This window comes from Papilio xuthus, unplaced genomic scaffold, assembly GCF_000836235.2.
Source record: "Papilio xuthus unplaced genomic scaffold, Pxut_1.1 DF827679.1, whole genome shotgun sequence".
NCBI lineage: Eukaryota > Metazoa > Arthropoda > Insecta > Lepidoptera > Papilionidae > Papilio > Papilio xuthus.
In genome coordinates, this window is record NW_013530970.1 from 2139401 (window position 1) to 2158970 (window position 19570).

The 19570-nt window shown below is 33.3% G+C and overlaps 1 protein-coding gene across 1 annotated transcript in view; it reads right to left on the reverse strand.

Annotated features, from left to right (window-relative positions):
• Nucleotides 1–17052, reverse strand: part of Cngl (Cyclic nucleotide-gated ion channel-like) — a 62287-nt gene extending 45235 nt beyond the window's left edge. Inside the window, exon 1 of the mRNA XM_013312594.1 lies at nucleotides 16906–17052. Within this exon, the coding sequence (XP_013168048.1) occupies nucleotides 16906–17046 (141 nt within the window). The 5' untranslated portion in view covers nucleotides 17047–17052. The remainder of the gene's footprint in view (nucleotides 1–16905) is intronic.
• Between the last annotated feature and the right edge of the window lie 2518 nt (nucleotides 17053–19570).

A 19570-nucleotide genomic window follows, 5' to 3' on the forward strand; every position in this document is an offset into this window, starting at 1 on the left:
TTTTATCAAGATCTATTTAGGATAGGAGATACCTTGTAACAAACATACATCCAAACATTCACATTTTAATTATTAGTAAGACTACTTCTCTTAAGTAAGTATAAAATCTGACATAACAAACAGAATTTGTTTTTAAAAAATATCGGGTTACAATTACTTTTTGTTATGAATTAGAGAAGATGCCTATCACTTTCAATCTAACCGTCAGCTTCCATTGTAACAGTTGTTTAAAAACGTGTTCACATCCTTCATATTATTTTTAAGACGAAAAAAATTAGAGATTGTTTCCTTTGAATGTGATGATTTAAAAGACTTATTTATTACTTAAAGTACGTTTCCACTAGATGTCCTAAAATATGAACTGTATAATGGCTAGAAATCTACAGACATTTTTTAACGGTGGTAGAGCCCGCTTTAACATCTTCGCACGAATTGTCTCGGCTCGCCCGGTGAAATACCACGACCACACAGAAGACACGCGTCAAGTGGAAGCAATTCCACGTTTCGTCTGATGAGTGTGCGTCCCGGAGGCCTTATTTAGTCCTCTTTCCCTTCCCACCCTTTTTCTTATAAGGAAAGGATGGGAAGTGGAAGTGAACTTTCCGGATGAGAGGATGCATGGAAAGGGATTTTTTTTTCTGTGCATCCTCTCCTCCGTCGATTAAAGGCCAACGGTCACTTCGCTATTTCAGCGATTTCAGATGGCCGCTCGCTCGTTTGCAACCTTATGATATAAAAAAGACATCGGTTTAAACCATCTAAGGTTATTTTCCACTTTATACGATATAAAATTCTATCACGTGGGAAGAGAAATCCAATAAAAAGTTTATAAACGCGTAGACACTCGAATGAATATCGGAGATTCTATAACTTTTTTAATACTCGCACCCTGATATCCTGCTTTGACCTACATCGTAATATTATTTATAGCCATTTTATTAGTATTAAATGCTCTCTTGTGATATGAAAATACGACTTGAAGTAGAAGCTCCTGGCTTATAGAAATAAGACATAAATAAATCAATGTTCTGACTGTCCAATATTTAAAACAAGCTGTAGGTACAAGTAGGAATCTTCGTAACGGCTGCATAGATTTCGATAAAATTTTGCATACATGTAGTATACAGCCTGGAAAAACATGAAGAATATCTAAAATCCCTAAATGCGTACAGTCACCATGGGATACATTAGATTTATATATGTATGTATATACTCGATAAATCAGCAACGATTCAACACATCGTATTGAAATTTGGCATAAACAGAACATAGTCTCAAATAACACGTGAGATATATTTCACCTTTTTTATTAATTCTGCGCAAACGAAGTCGCGGGTAAAAAGTAGTGTAGTAGTATAAAACTTCTATACACAATCCAATATCATATTTATCAATCGGATATCAAAGAGATTAACAGTGTAATGTTTCACCTACAGAATTATGTTGGAAATTCGTTGTTAATCATTTTGAAATAGCAAACGTAGACTAATATTGTTTCAATGTTTGAAATTGTTACGTGCGTAGTGTACATCCAAATTGTATTTGTATTCGTTGAAATGTTACTATGAAACTCGATTGCTATTTGAATTTATAAATAAACAAAATTACACTTAATATGAATTTACGCTGCTGAACTGAATTGAACAAAACATCCCTACCATTCCACTAATCTATAGAAAAATCAATTGCTGTTCGTTAGTCTCGCTAAAACTCGAGAACGGATTTTTCTTATCTTGATCTTGTATTGTTTGTGAAAGTCTAGGGAAGGCTTAAAAGGCAAGAAAAAATCGAATAATTACCGGGAAAACCCTAAAAACAGCCATTTTCTTTTTCCCATATAAACTTCTGAATGGATCTTGCTGAAACTTGGCATAGGTATAGAACATAGTCTGGAAGAACACATTGGCTAATAGTTATGGTTTTTTTAATAACGCGCAGACGGAGTTATAAAACACAGATTTGTTTTTATGCAATTGATTGGCTAGTGAAATCTTACTCTAAACAGCTTCACTGTTAGATTTGTACGAGTATAAAATTGTTTCTTGTCATTTAAATATTTTTTTTAAGTGGAGCATTCTTACTTTCAAAAAAGTATTTTTGCATAGAATTGATTTAGATTAGAGGTTTCTAATAAATGTTGAAAAACGTCAAGTGTCTTAGTTTTTATTACCCACTTTATTCCTCTTTAAGGCCGGGTAGGGGCCGTTTGAAAATTTAATTAAGTTAGGAGTTTTACTTTAATGGTTTTATTGTGAGTCATTAATCAGTTTAAGACTGTATTTATCTCGGCGAAAGAGTGAAGTAAATCAGTTTTATTATAATTTAAACTTATGTTTTAAATGTTCGATTTACCTATTATTTATCATTAACATTTTTGTATTTAACCCTTAAATGCATGAATATATGCATGATTTTATTTTTAGACCGAGAAAAAATATATTTTGGAGCCATGAATATGCTGATTTAGGGAAAAATAATAAAAAAAATAGTTCTTTTTATTTTCATAGCTATTTTTATTAAAAACCATTTGTTGCAGAACTACAACACTATGCACTCACTAGACAATAACTACTTATGAAAATTTTTATGGTATGTTGCAGTTTTACTACTTTATGCATTTAAGGGTTAAAAAAATATTGAAGTCATTGCTTACAAAAAACAGAAGGATAAAAAATTTTTACCTTTAAAACCTAAAGAATTTGAAAGAGCGCCATCTATTGTACACTTATCGCACTTTTGCAGCTTTTCCTACTTTAAGTTTTTTAACACAAGATGGCGCCAGCTTCAATCATTCCTGTTATAAATCAGTTCTTAAATAGCGAGAAAACTAGACTATTCTAGACACTATCTTTTGATACATATTGAATCCATAAAATTATTTGTATATTTTTTCTCCTTCAGTTTAAAAGCACTACTTCGCAAAAATAATACTCATCAGGTTGTGTTGCAAACGTAGATTAAAATTACAACAAAAAAGTATTATTAAAATAATAATCAAATTACTATTAATTCAATTTTCGCTGATTCATTCGAAATTTATTAACAACACTAACACTGAGACTCTGTCCACGCAGAATTAAAAAAAACCTAATTAGTAGCCTACGTGTACGAATGTGCCTTGCGATTTCCGATTTGTATGTACATTTATCTGCCGCTCTTACGGAAAACATCGTTATTGAACCTGCACATATCTGAGAAAACCCGCACTTGGCCAGCGTGGTTGACTATGGCCCAGCCCCCCCTAAGTCAGGGGAGGCTCCGAGCCCCTTGGTGGACACGTATAGTGAGCTGATGATGAGATTCGCAGGACATAACTTGAAAGGTCTTATACTGAAATAGTGGAGCTGTTACTACCTATAAGTAATCCAATAGACTTAATTAAAACTAATTAAGATACCAATCACGGTTAACTGGATGCAAATTTAATATAGTAGATTGGGAATTAACGCCACATTTGACACTTAATTGCGTTTAAAGGGTAATCGGTCAGAATTAGCTTCCTACTTTTACCCATTTCCTCTATCAATAAGTGTTTATTTGATTAATTTGTTAGTTTTACCAAAAAAATTGTGTCAAAGAAGATTATCATCAATTTACTACGACTTCATTTATTAAGACTTACGTTCATCATCAGCTCACTATACGTCCCCACTGAGGGGCTCGGAGCCTAAACTAAGTTGGGGGTGTTTAGGCCAAAGTCAACCACGCTGGCCAAGTGCGGGTTGGTTGACTTCACACATATCTTTGAATGTCTTCTCAGATATGTGCAGGTTGCAATACGATGTTTTCCTTCACCGTAATAACATCGGATAAATGTACATATGTAAATCGGAAATCAAAAAACACATTGGTACATGGCGGGATTCGAACTCAGGACCTGCAGATTGCAAGTCAAGTGCTTGACCCCTGAGCCTACGCTCTTATAAACAAACAGACTTACATGTAAACATCAAATAATCTTACTAATATTATAAATGTTTAGATACATGGATGTTTGTTTGAAGGTAACACTGGATAGATCTTGCTGAAATTTGCCATAGTTGTAGAACATAGCCTGGAGAACACATAGGCTACTAATTATATTTATTTTTTTAATTCCGCGTGGATGGAGTCGCGGGCTACAGTTAGTTTTACATGTAGGCGAAATGTTAATGGAACATTTGACATTTCAAACTCGAAGTGCGACCGAAGCGAATTTACCGCACATTAATTTAACGCGAGATTTTTGGTTAAATATAGCTGAAAGTTTAAATTGGTTTGAGAACTGATCAGATATTTAATAATAATAATTTATCGTATGATTGCGACGGAACTCGAAAATTGGTCACCGTATTCGAAATTTAAAAGCGATCAGTTTGGATTGGATGTTATAAAAGATATACTAAAAGAAAAAAGTTTGCTTTATCTATTTAAAAACAAAAAAAAATTATCGTACCAATAATATAAACGCGAATGTTTGAATAGACGAATCTATACATGGATGGATGTTTGTTACAAGGGATTTCGCTGAAATTTGTATGATTCTAGATGTATAGTCTGGAAGAACACATAGGTTTCTTTTAAATTCCGCGCGGACAGATGTGCAAGCGGCAGCTAGTGTTGAACGCTATGTCAATATAGTTTCCATAATTATATCAATAGATGGCAGAACATATTGTTTAGATCACGATATAGATTTATTTTGTATGTTTATCGACTTGCCGATCGCATTTAAATAAAGTTGACTCGCACCAAGATATAACCAGTGTTTCATTGTGACTACTCGATACTTCTCCAGTGAGAGGGAGACCTTTTTGAGACTGCTTTACATGGTCCTTAGCGAGCCGATTTTGGACTAGTGTACTGTGGTCCGCCGGTGGAAAATTTCAAGCTTTCAAGATATTACATACAAGGAAGAGTATGTTGGGACTTGGACAAACTAGATGGCGCTACCAGGACACCGCTTAACCTATAGCGGAATTGGACTTGGAACATATACGCAAGCAGTGTTGGCAAAGGAGTCCATATATTGACGCGACGACGTCAGACCGCTTCGTGACGTGAGTGTTTGAACAATTTTGTTATTGACAAGCGTTGACTTAAAGTTGTCATCGTCAACGTCAGTGTCATCATGGAAGCGTTAAGTAATGTGCAACGTAATTTATATTCTACCATTGCCAAGGCTAAAGTAAACTTTAAGAAGTCTCCAAAAGAAAGAATAACAGTTTCTTACATTGAAACAAGATTAGAAAATTTAGAAACGGAATGGCTGTCTTTTTCTGACAATCATGTCAAAATTGTCAGCTCGGTTAAACCGACCGAGTTTGAAAGGTCGGAGTATAATACGACTAATTTATACGAGACAACCAAAGAGTTGTATCTTGATTTGAAAACGGAACTGAAAGAATTGTTAAAAAAATTAAATATGTCAACTTGTAGTTCTGTCGAAAATTCTGAATGTCAATCAAAGCACATAAATACACATTCGTCTGTTAAGTTACCAAAAATAGAGCTGCCGATTTTCTCTGGCAATTATGCGGACTGGATTAGTTTTCGCGATTTATTTATTAGTTTGATACACAACAATAATTCTTTGGATGACGTACAGAATTTGCATTATTTAAAGACTCATTTAAGGGGCGATGCCGAAAGTCTTTTAAAACATGTACCTGTAACTAGTTGCAATTATTCCATTTCTTGGTTACAATTAGAAACCAGATATAATAATAAAAAATATTTAGCGAATTGTATCTTAAAGAGGTTTATGAATCAAAAATTTATACATGTCGAGTCGTCTAACGGACTGAGGGAACTTCTTGATACATCTAATGAATGTTTGAATGCATTAAGGAATTTAGGCATTAAAGTTGATGACTGGGATATTTTAATTATTTATATTTTATGTCAAAAATTAGATAATGAGTCACGTAAGCAATGGGAGGCTAAGATTAGTGAGTCGCCCAATGAATTGCCTAAATTTAAAACTTTTCAGGAGTTTCTTGAGCATCGTTTTAGGTCTCTTGAATTTCTTGACAATAAGGAACAAAGACATATGTCAAGTCGCAGTCATTCAGTTAAGTCATATCATGCATCAACTAGTGTAACCACACACTCATGTTCTTTTTGTCGGGAAAATCATAGGTTAAGCTATTGTAAGAAATTCGGTCGTCAAAATGTTGAAGCGCGTCGTAAGTTTGTCCAAACACATCATTTATGTTTTAATTGTATGGGTGCCAATCACTTCGTATACTCATGTCGGCAATCGAGTCGTTGTCGCTTTTGTAATAAGAAACATCATACTCTCCTTCATCTCAAAAATGTCTCCATTGGTAATAAGGAAGGTAGTTCAGCCCTTCATGTTGAGAATTTACCAGCTACTACCTCCGATAGCGAGTCCACCAATGTTGTAAGTTGTTTTTCGAGTAGTCACACTCAAGTTTTGCTAGCCACTGCGTTAATTAAAGCACAGTCTAGGAACGGAACTCTTTTTGATTTAAGGTGCCTGCTAGACCAGGGATCTCAGGCTTCGTTTGTGACGGAGTCCACAGTTCAGTTGCTAGGCTTGAAACGCACATCCAGTAAGAGAGTAATTTCAGGTTTAGGCGGTGATCCTAGTGCGTCTATTATGTGCACTTCAATGGTTACGATTAGAATTCAATCCCGCATAGACCCCAGTTTTCAAATTAATGTTGAAGCTTTTGTTATGAAGAAACTCACCACTCTCTTACCTGAAAGAAAGATTAAAGAACAGTCCACTAATTTCATGTCGTCTATGGCCCTGGCAGATCCTTCATTCGATGTACCGAACAAGATAGATCTGCTTCTTGGAGCTGAAGTTTATAGCCAGATATTGTTAGAAGGGATAGTCAAGGATCCGTCCAGTCATTTAGTTGCTCAGAATACCACACTGGGTTGGATCTTATCTGGTCAACTTAAAGCAATCAGCCATAGCGAAACTCTCACCAATTGTCACAATATTAATATTGTTCGCGTACCGTTTAAATGTTATGATCAAGTTGTAAGTATAGTGGGTCCAGAGATATAGCATTAAGGCGTTTTCTCATGTTAGAGAAACGACTTATACGAAATCTAGATTTGAAGGAACAATATTCAGCAGTCATAAACGATGAAAATATATTGTCAAGATTTTCTAAACTAAATAGATTAGTCAAAAGAACGTACTGTAAAGAATTTATAAATAAAGTTAAGGTTAAAATTAAATATCCTAATTGTTCAACTACTAAGAAATTTAACCTGTGCCGAAGTTGATTGTACTACCAGTTACCTCTTAAGCTAAATATATAGGTTATGTTTATGAATAGTTCTCTATTGTTTGTTTATTTAGCTTATAAGTTGGTTTAACTTTTAATTTTATATACAAGATGTTCTTTATTTAAGATTACATAAGTCTGAATTTTTAACCCACATATGTTGTCGGTGAGCTGTTTATTTAAGAAACAACAGGCACATGTTAAGGTATAGGTTAATTGAAGATTGTTTTGGTTATTTTTCCCTATTGTAGCATGTTTAGATTTGTACATACATTGTAATTCAGTATATTAAGTAATGGACATGGTATGTCCATGGTGGGCGGAATGTTGAACGCTATGTCAATATAGTTTCCATAATTATATCAATAGATGGCAGAACATATTGTTTAGATCACGATATAGATTTATTTTGTATGTTTATCGACTTGCCGATCGCATTTAAATAAAGTTGACTCGCACCAAGATATAACCAGTGTTTCATTGTGACTACTCGATACTTCTCCAGTGAGAGGGAGACCTTTTTGAGACTGCTTTACAGCTAGGTATCATATAAAACTCAGTGTGACATTTATCTGAAAAAGATTTACTTCGTTCAAAGTGAGAAACAACTTTATATTTACCTGAACAAAGTCTAAATCACCTTGAGTTCAATTTATCGAGCCCGTACAAAGCGTTACAATTGTGCCCTGCGGTGAAATTAATCGTCGACGTTCACAGCATATTAAGTTTTCTACAACCGAAGTAAATAGACTAAGTTCTTCGCTACTTTAACTTGGTTGGTGTTAAATTGAGCGGGAAATTAAAAAAGAAACGGAAAACTTGAGGATATGGTTGAAAATATTTTTGTTTGGAAAACACGGAAAAAAATGAAAGTTATTAAATTATATAATTATTAAAAAATAGTGATCCTTCATTTTCTAATTGTTAAAACTTAAATTATGTTGTATTTTAACAAATATTAAGTGCTTTCATTGCCTATGACTTCAAGCTACTTATACTCGTAGCAACGTAGCACTCGTAGCACTTGTAGACATCTTATAAAGCGTAAAATATAGTAATTTTAAATTATGTACAAAAGCCTAACAGATTAATGATTACTTTCAAAACGAAGCTATCTATTTCTGTGTGAAATGTATAATAAATTTATAAGGAAGAGGGAGGCTTCAGAGATTTATAAGATTTGGAAGACTTTTACAAAGTTATTGTCAGTGAGACGGCATTAAAGTTAAGCGAGTTATAGTCTGCACGGTCACGCCTAACTCCTCCAATTCTTTGTCACAATTTACCTCACGAAAATATCTTTGCTTATTATAATATAATACAAAGAGGTTTAAAAAACATAACTCATTAATAAAAACAAAAGATGAACATGTTCCTAATTACCTTATAACTTGTGTACTTGTAAAATGTTTGTTTTGTTGAACAGCTATTAAGATTCCAAAAAAAAAACAAAATTTTATAAAAGAAATTAAGTTTATTAAATTTTTAATTACAAAATACACAATTTAATTCTATGACTTTCTTGAAAATCTTACTTCTTTTTAAAATCCTAAATTTATATTCTTGTCACAATTTTTGTTCCCATACTCCTCCGAAACGGCTTGACCGGTTCTCATGAAATTTTGTAAACATGTTGAGTAGGTCTGAGAATCGGCCAACATCTATTTTTAATACCGCGCGAACGGAGTCGCGGGCGACAGCTAGTTATACATATATTTACAGAATGAAACATTTAAAAAATCGGTTCACAAGCCTATTATCGATATTGGAAACTGTAAAGTGGTACTTAATCAATACAGATCGGGCGAGGATCAGACACCTCAGTAATTAAAGTGTTCACATCGTTTTGTGAGACAGTGTGAAGGTTCGATTACTGAAGGATTATAGTATTGAATTTCAACTTTCTTCAAAGTAAAAAGCAAATATTTCTGCAAACATGCATGCATTTTTATAATGTCTGTACCATGAAAAGAAATTATTTTAAATCGCCCGTGACTCTGTCCATGCGGAATTAAAAAAAAACGTAATTAGTAGCCTACGCGTTCCTCGAGGCTATGTTCTATATGTATGCCAAATATCATCGAGATCCGTTCAACCGTCCTGGAGATTACCTTCAAACAAACATCCATCCATCCAAGTAAACATTCTCATTTATAATATTAGTAAGATACTAAGATTACTACGTAGACGGAATTCAGCTAGTTTCCAATAAAATAAGGTTTGAATTGAATTTTCGCATTAAATATTCGGCACACCTCACATGTCGTATTAAGGCGTGACATGAAAATATAAGACGTGACTTGTATAATTGAAATGGAAACCTGTCTTGTAATTTACAAGAAGCTTGTTTGTTATCTTCGCTATAATATTTACTATTATATCTCCACTTTGACAATACCTATATGACAATAATGTCAACTCTCATTATTTTTAAACAGAAAGAGCAATAATACAGCTGTCATGACAGTTCACATTTAAAGTAATCAATAATTCAACAAATATAAATGTTAATTTTGTAACGTGTTATAGCATTGAGTTAATGAGAATGGAACGGGAAAGAGAATTTAACAAAGGAGGGGACATATATAAAAATATCATCTTTCTATACTTTCTCTGTCGATTCAAGTAAGGCACTTTGAGTTTATACTTAGGTAACGCATCTGCAATTTCGGATGGCTATGCGTAACGGTCGCTTCACTATTGTGTCGTATTCAAGTGACCGCTAGTTCGTTTGCAAACTTATCTATCTATATATATATATATATATATATATATATATATATATATATATAAAAGAAAGTCGTGTTAGTTACACTATTTATAACTCAAGAACGGCTTAACCGATATGGCTGGAAATTGGTGAGGAGAGAGCTTAGAGCCAGGAGACGGACATAGGATACTATTTACTCTTTTTTTTAGAATTTATGCCTTGAAGAGCTGCTTTTTATTTAACTTACTAATATTAATTTTTTTTATATATCCACGCGGACTGAGTCGCGGGCGACAGCTAGTAATATATAAAAAATTAGGGAGAAAGCATTTAAATTAATGATAAAACAGATCGCATCGTAAACAATAAAACAAAACATTTTTACTATTGTTCGGTGCATACTTTCGTATCTTATAAAACAAGTTGGGTTTATCTTCAACACAAAATGTCGGAACTTTGTCGCAGTAAACAAGTTTTAGAATGTCTCTTTATTATCGCTTCTTCGTTCGCCCGGTCCAATAACGACAAGGGATTTATGACGTCACATCGCGACTGAAGCATTTACGATCACAACCTATGTCACAAAGCGGTTATTAAATGTATTCATTGAAAACGATATATTAAAAATATATTAAATTATTCAAATATCAGCATAAACATAAATATTATCATACTCCTTATCTTACTAATATTAGAAATGTTTGGATGGACGGCATAAATGATAAAAGTTGTGAATAGCGAACAAAAATATGTTATTATTTTCATTTCCATTGAAAAGACAGAGACAAAACTTACAGAGAACGTATTGTTTTTATATTTGTTGTATTTCGGCAAAGGATGTCTACGGTTCAGTTATATATAGTCAAATGTTAATTATTGAAATTATTGAATTGTGTATTACAAGTAACAAACTAAAATAAAATCTAAGATAATGTAAAGTTTGATATCACTGTGATGTTTATAGTTTGCCAGATCTGCAGAAAATAAGCAAAAAAGTATACTGGAAGTGTAACATTTAACGTCTTATCTTATTTTACTTATCTATTAACATTTATATTTCAACTTTTAATACTTATATCTCCATACTTGCAAACTTAATTTATATTTGTTATTTTATTGTAACTTGTAAGCAGAACTGAATAAAAGGCTATTTTATTTTTATTAATGTAAAGTTTGAACAACACATTATAAACCTTCTTAAATGCCTTCCAGGGATGTCTTCCTCCGTTGCTTTAGCCCAATTCCTCAGGTCATGGAGGCGAGAGAGTACAGGTGGGGTTGCACATATTCCTTCGCCTGCATGACCTGAGGAGCAGAGCATCGGTGGCACCAGATTCTTCTAACATATTCTTCTTTTCAGGAATTATTCTTCTGTCTTCTAAGTTTCTTCTTGAAATATATTACTACGATTGGTAGTCGAATTACTAATTTAACTAATTTCACTATATTGTAACTGGCCTCAAAATCAATAAGCGCGAATAACCGATAACATCAACAGCCTTGATATTCCTCCCAAGTGGGGTTTGCATCAGACCGATGGCCGGTCGTAAAAAAAAGATAAAGCCTTAAGGTTTATAAAAAAACATGTACGCCGATCTCGCATGAGTGGCATAAGCCCTGGAACAAGGCGGTCCACAACCTTGTTATTGTCATCTCCCTATTGTCCTTGAAAAAAATCAAGTAATAGATTTTGGTACGGCTAAAAAAACCTATAGATGATGTTGAAACAAATTACACAATTTTCATCGTGCGATTGCATAATTTGGTAATCAAGAGCTGTTGAGAATATCTTGTTACTTTCTGAAATAAAAAAGTCATCACTGAGAATAGCTTTACTGTGTTTCAAGTGTTGAAATACTTGTGAGAAGAGGATAAGCCCTTGTTTTCTTTCAATTTATAATGTGATTGCTCGTTTTCTATGTCAAAAAGAAGTCTCTAAACGTGATTTTATTATTATATATTAGTTAAGTTTAGTAAATCTACACAATCTAAAATGTTACAATGTTTTTATATCAAAATTTACAGTGTAATTAAGAAAATTAATAAACATTCGGAAAGCTAATAATTCTTCTTCTTCTAGTGCATCTTCAGGCATGAAGGTTGGCCGCTAACTTGAAATATTTGGTTCTGTCAAGCGCAAGGCGAAACAGTTCCTCTGCTGACCTAATCCCCGTCCACTCCCTAATACTACGTAGCCACGGCTTTTGAAGGCAACGGGAAACCACTGCACTATTTTCCCTAGTAGCTAACTTTAATCGTTTAACGTTTAATTTAACGTCAATAACAAGCTAATAATTAGATGATAACAAATAATTAATATCGCCAACAAGATGTTAATTACAATGAAACGAAAAATTATTTTTAAAAATCGAATAGCGCAATAAAAAAAAATAAAAAACACAATAAAAAGCGTTAATCGTGTTGTTGTAAAAACCTACTAAGTAATCGACAATTAGGAAATATGTTAACAAAACACAATCGACTGCAATAAAACTAAGTGCTATTTACCAAACTGTCCAAACCGCATTCCCTTTTTCCTCATAACGCTAGTTTCACAAGAGGATAGAAGAGTAAAGCAATTCAGTAGAACAATATTGTACTGTTTGAATGTACTGTGTCAGTGTCTGTAAGCTACGCTATTCTACTGTTCTGTCCTCGTGTGAAAGCTCTAAGGAGGCGTATTACATATCTCCATATATCAGTGTCTCGCACAACACTTATTTCAAAATGGGGCCATAACTTGTTTTGTGCCTTCGTCGTTGACGGTATAATTTTTAAATCAGTAAAAACGTCTCTTCTGGTTTAGAGATATTTATATATTTTTTATACTTTCTTTAAAAGCTTTTTACCAGTAGCAAGAATGTAAAAATACATTTTTTGACTTTGAAATTTGTACAAGTTTATTTATAATGAACATTCAAGTACTCCTAATTGAACTTTCAAATTGAATTTGCTTAATTAGAATTTAAGTAGCTGTTAAGTATTAGTATTACATTTATTAATTTAATAATATGAGATAATAAATGTGTAATATTATAAATGCGAATGTTTGTATGTCTGTTACAAGTTACCTGCAAACGGCTCAATGCATCTTGATGAAAGGCATAGATGTAGAACATAGTCTGCAAGAACACATAGGCTACTATTTTTTTTCCGCACGGTAGGACTCGCAGGCCACAGCTAGTATTTACGTAATAGGTAAATCTCTACAATATTTTGGGTAAGTACGTAATTACCATGATATTATTATTGCTCAGGTGGTCTTGAATTTTTTAAAGCTTTCTTAATGTTCAGTATCCCCATTTATTTTTAAACGCTTTGCTAAGGATTATTATAAACTATATCTTTACGAGAAAAGAGGTTACAAGGATTAATAAAGGGTTCTAACTTGTTTACTGTCCTGTTCAAAATCCCTGCTTAGTTATTACGAATTTAAACAGTAATTGTAGCTTGCCCGTGTTATTACTTAATTCTTATCTTACTAATATTATAAATGCAAATGTTTGAATAAAGAAAAGATGTTTAAAGGTATCTCCGGAATGCCTGATTTTAATGACACATATGTAGAACATAGTCTGGAAGAACACATAGGTTACTAAGTTTTTTTTTAATTTCGTGCGGACGGAATTGGGGGTAGCCACTAGTAAGATAATGAAAGAAAGCGAATGAACTGGGATGATATTTTTGAAATACCATGATTTAAAAAAGTAGCAAAAATATTTAGTAACGATAGCAAAAGTTATGACTAAACAGTTTAGTGATGACTTTTGCACACCCTATATACTATAGAACGAAATTATACAATAAGTTATTTAGCTAAATATACTTAAGCCCTAAAGGCAGCGCTTATTTTTATCATATAAAGTATGTAATACAAGTATATTTAATATGAAATGTTATGTTTTTCTATTGCTTGATTGAAAAAAATATCCCCGGGCTGTTAGTAAAATGACTAATGTCTTATGTAATTGCCCATATTTATCAACCAATTCTCATTCGTAACGTGTAATCAATCTAAATATCTTTCTGTCAAAATAAATTACATTTTTGCGACAATTGTAGCAAATATATGACCGTATGTCTTTATGACACAAGTGAAATCTAAATCCAACGTATAATTTACGCGTACACACAGCGACAAAAATATAACAAGTTCAAATTGAAATTAAATTTATGATGTAACCTTTTTTGTAGACTGTACAATTCCAAATTATAATTAAAAGCTTAAAATAATTTAAAATAAAAGATATACGTATCGAGATATATGTATTTATTCTATTACTAACATTATAAATGCGAATGTTTGGATGGATGGATGTTTGTTGGAAGGTATCTCCAGAACGGCTGCACGGATCTCGGTGAAATTTGGCATAGATGTTGAATATACTCTAGAAGAACACATACGGTACTAATTACGTTTTTCTTTAATTCTGTGCGGTCGACGTCTTTTATACCTATAAGGGTCAACGATAATTAAGAAATTGATTTGTATTTTATGAGCAATAAAAGTAATTTACAAAAACTTCGCAATGACTACTTGAAACGCGTAAGTAAAAAAAACCATATCAAATTTGGGTTGAAATAACCCCTTAAATTAAATGAATATCACATGATGATTGCTATATCGGACAGTCATGAATATATTAATCACAATGATTCAGTATATTGCCAAATCATGACTGGTAAGTAATTTGATGGAGCGTCGGTGGCTCAGCGGTTCACCACTTGACTTGTAATCTATATGTCCTGGGTTCGAATCTCGCCATATACCGATGTGTCTTTCGATTTATATATGAACATTTCCGACGTTCTTGCTGTGAAGGAAAACATCGTGATGCTGCACAGATCTGCGAAGAAATTCAAAGATATGTGTGAAGTCAACACGCACTGAGTAGCTTAGTTGACTATGGCGTAGACATCCCTAACGAGTCCGAGTAATTTGATATTCCAAGCGACGTGGTAATTTCACACGTAGGAAGAGAGGCAGACCAGTAGAACAGACGAGTAAGCACTGTTTTGAGCAAAAAAACTGCATTCAAATATCAATACTGAATTAATAACTGCTCTGCCACACTGTTTTGCCCTCGTGTGAAAGTAACGTTACATAAGTATGAATGCTTCAATTCACGACAATAGCCGTGCGTATTACTGAAGCGGGAATATTCCATTACACATTTAATTGCTTTCTTTATCAATACCTTATGTCTAATAATTCGTATTGTCCTATTATTTAATGGTCTCACATTCCATATAAGATCTATGACTGTAGGTATCTGACACCAAAATGTGCTTTAGACTTAGATTTTTAACAGTGGTAGAGCCCGCTTTAACATCTTCGCGCGAATTGGCCCGGTTCGCCCGGTGATATACCACGACCACACAGAAGAAAGGCGTGAAGTGGAAGCAATTCCGCGTTTCGTCTGATGAGTGTGCGTCCCGGAGGCCTAATTTAGTCCTCTTTCCCTTCCCACCCCTTCTCTTTTAAGAAAAGAATGGCAAGTGGAAGTGGACTTTTCGGATGACAGGATGCATGGAAATAGAAAATATTTACTTTCTGTGCATCTTCTCCTCCGTCGATTAAAGGTAGGCAACGCATAAGCAATTGCGTATGTCTATGGGTAACGGTCACTTCGCTACATCAGCGATTTTGCCACCTTATGAAATAAAAATAAAAATAAAGACATATTGTCACATATTCTCTGTGTTGTCAAAGATATTGACAGGGATGATGATATGTTTTATATAGAGATTTTAGTCTCGGAAAGTCACCACGTCTTCACGTCGATCACTCCACCAACAGGTCGTGTAGTCCGATCAATTGCTAAATCAGTCGACCAACTAATTAATTAATCAATTTAATCACAATTCGAAAAACCGTTATTTATTTCTTAGGTGAGAGGAGTCGATCCAAGGGGGTTTTATTCCTATTGGGCTTATTAGTGTAGTCGAGTGGTTAGTGGGGGGATCTGTCATTAGCAGTGGATAAACTCATATTGCGTTAAGACACCAATGAAATCGAGCTTAGAGTCGTCCAATGAAATATAAAAAATCTTACTAATATTATAAATGCAAATGTTTAGATGGATGGATGGATGTTTCAAAATATCTCCAGAACAGCTGCATGGATCTTAATGAAATTTAGCATAGGTGTAGAACAATGTGAAAGAACACATAGGCTACTTATTAAAGTTTTTTTTTTTAATTTCCCTCTGACGTAGTCGGGCGACAGCTTATTAAGATTTCTATGATAAAGTTATGTATATAACCGTTCACAAAAGTTTCACCACTACATTGAATGTTTGCACCTTCTCCAAACAGCCTACTTTATAAGTTCTCTTCAAAGAAGAAAGAAATTCAATATCGGAAGTATCAGTTTCTTGAGAACATTTCGGACGTCAAACTTTGACTCGCGTTATACAAGTTTTATAAATGAAACATGCTTCATTTGACCACATCTAAGTTACAATGAAAAAAGTCTATGGATTTCTTGATTGTTTATGAAATAAAAAATACCTGAATTATATGCATGTACTTAAATACTAAACAAAAATATAGGAAGACCATAAAAAGTATGGAATAACTGTGTGAAAGAGGATATGCCTAGGAAGGGGTTAGATTCAGATATTACGGCTGATAGAGATGTATGGAGGATTAGTACATACTGTGGCGACCCTCCGTAGGTATAAGGGCAGGTTGATGATAATGCCTTAGATACTACGCTAGTGGCATATTTATTTTATTAATCATCTTTCTCTCTAACAAAATTTTATTTTTTATGGATAGACGAATAGATTCGACAGCACAAGCACAATAATGTTATCTGTATGGCTTATAACTATCACATATCTGTGCACTCAGAGAGTACGTTACAGAAAACCAAAAAAAATCGGTATAGTCTGGCTAATATACGTATGTCATATCATGTATTATGAAATTTAAACTGACCTGTGGGGTGAAGTTGGGATGCTGTACCGGGTTGCAGGGCGGCGGCGCGGCCGTGCTGCCATAGTGTTGTTGGTACGATGATGTCAGTATCTTCTTATGCGCAGACGCATGCGCGCGGTACGCACTCACACTTAATTTCATCGTTTTAAACACCAGTCACTTTTTGTAATAACAGCTTGTTAGCTAGTTTTTTTAATCGATCACGCACTTACTAATTTTAATTTCTTTTTGTATTTATTGTCGCACTATTAGGTTTTTAAGTTGCAAGAAAATAACGCATTTTCTTTTCAGTCGACACCTTTCACCTGGAACAAAGAAAATTTTAATTATTATTAAGCAAAATAATAAATAATATTTACTAGAAAAAACTTAGTATCCTATATTGTAATGAACTTATATATAATAAAAACGGCTCACGTATGTATATTTGTCCGGTGTCGGCACCGACTAGTTTCGAGCCCAACGGGGCCCTTCATCAGGGTGATTGGTACTGGTATTATTTCGCGGACGTACCCCGTCGCTCATGAGCGACGAGTTTTTAGCTATTTTCATATAAGTTTATTACAATGTCTCACGAAAGTTTGAATGATTTAATAGCTATTATATATATCACTATTTCAAATATCATCCAGATCCATCCAGTCGTTTTGGAGTAAATTGATTTTCACATATTCAACAAAAAATTTGTTTAGTATAATTTTGATGAATGAAACACCATACATTGTTTATAGATACACAAAAAGGCGCTTAATTTGTATTGCCCATTAAAAAAAGTATCAAATAGTTTAACATTTTAATGTAATTGTAACAATATAGCTATTGTTTAAAAGTTGTCTGATGTAGACTGCAAGCTTTGTAGTATGCACAAGTTAAATGAGACATGCTAATTTGTTTCCCACAAACAGCCAACTGTGAATACAAAGCAAAGTTTATCCAGCAATGATACAAAATTGATACAAAGTTTTAAGTACTTAGTCTAAACACTAAAGCCAATTTTTAGTCATTTTATATGATCTGTAATTCCTTAACCTAAAGTTATTTAGTCTATGCTGTAAGTCAATAACACTTTTGTTTGTTTTAAACTAGCTGTCGCCCGCGACTCCGTCCGCGTCGATGTATAAAAAACCTAATTAGTGTAGCCCACCCATCCATCCATCTAAACATTCGCATTTATAATATTACTAAGTTAAATAAAAAGGAGCATTTTCAAGGCATAAATTCGAAAAAAAAATTAAAAAAATAATGAATAAATAGTATCCTATGTCCATCTCCTGGGTCTAAGCTACCTCCTCACCAATTTTTAGCCATATCGGTAAAGCCGTTCTTGAGTTATAAATAGTGTAACTAACACGGTTTTCTTTTATATATATATATAGATATTAAAATATTTGATTCTCAAATAAAAAAATAGACGTATTCAACTTATCATGTTAATAATCTGACAGTATTTCGTTATCGTAAATTAAAAGTATTGTAATTGCTCGTCTGAATGACGGCCATGTTTTTCTGACATTCGGCTAATCGTGAAGAAAAAGAGTGGTGTTTTTTAAAAATTGCTTACAATTCAAAAAGAAATATATGAGTTACAGAAGACTATGTTTTATTTCAAAAATTATTCACCGACTGTGACTCCCACACAAGTTACAACAATATTTGAACATTCTTAACTTTTAGCAGAAGTACAGTCAGCAGCAGCGTTAGCTACAGCACGAATAGCTCACTTGATCAATGAAAGCCGCACAGAAGATAGGCGTGAAGAGGATATATTTCTGAGTTTCGTTTGACGACTGTACCGGATTGTACCAGAGGCTAAATTCCTCTTTTTGTCAAACAAAATTATACTAATTAAATTTCATACTTACTTACTAATATATTTATAATATTATTATTATTAATGTTTTTATGGACGTATGGATGGATGTTTGTTTGAAGGTATCACCAGAACAGCTGCATGAATCTCGCTCAAATTTGGCAGAAATGTAGAACATAGTCGGAAAGAAAACATGGGCTACTAGTCAAGTTTTTTTTTTATTCCGCGCAGACGGAGTCTCGGGTGACAGCTAGTTATTTTATAATTACATTTATATTTTTTGTTTGGAACTGTAACAATGCCGAAATATTTTTCCTTACATCGAGTTGTGCAAATATTTTAAGAGAGTTTATTGCTTAAAGCCTTAAAGCACAATTTAAATGGCGATGGAATCGGACACGCCTATCCTTTTAGGCTTTCCCTCAAAATAAATATCGAATAGTAAAGTAATATCAAGTATTTAAACTTTTAGCTATACTAGGGATGTGCATTATCGATACTCTATATCGACATTTATTAAAAATAAAAAATGGCCAAAGTCTAAATAATTTAAACATAAATTATACTTAAGTTTTAAACGAAATATTATCCTAGCTGATACACATAAGAAGGTATTTCAATAAGAAAATTTTCTATTTCTAGTTTATTAATGACAAAAGACGATTCTCGGGAAAGTAGTAATAAAGGAAGTATATTTGCAACATTAGAAAATTTAATAAAACTTAACGGTAATATTAATTTAAGATAACTGTCTTTGAAATATTATGCCAATTGGAATTGAATATTCGCAGTTTATGTCGAATCACCCAATTATTAAAAAAAACGTCAATAACATCGATATATCAATTCAATGGA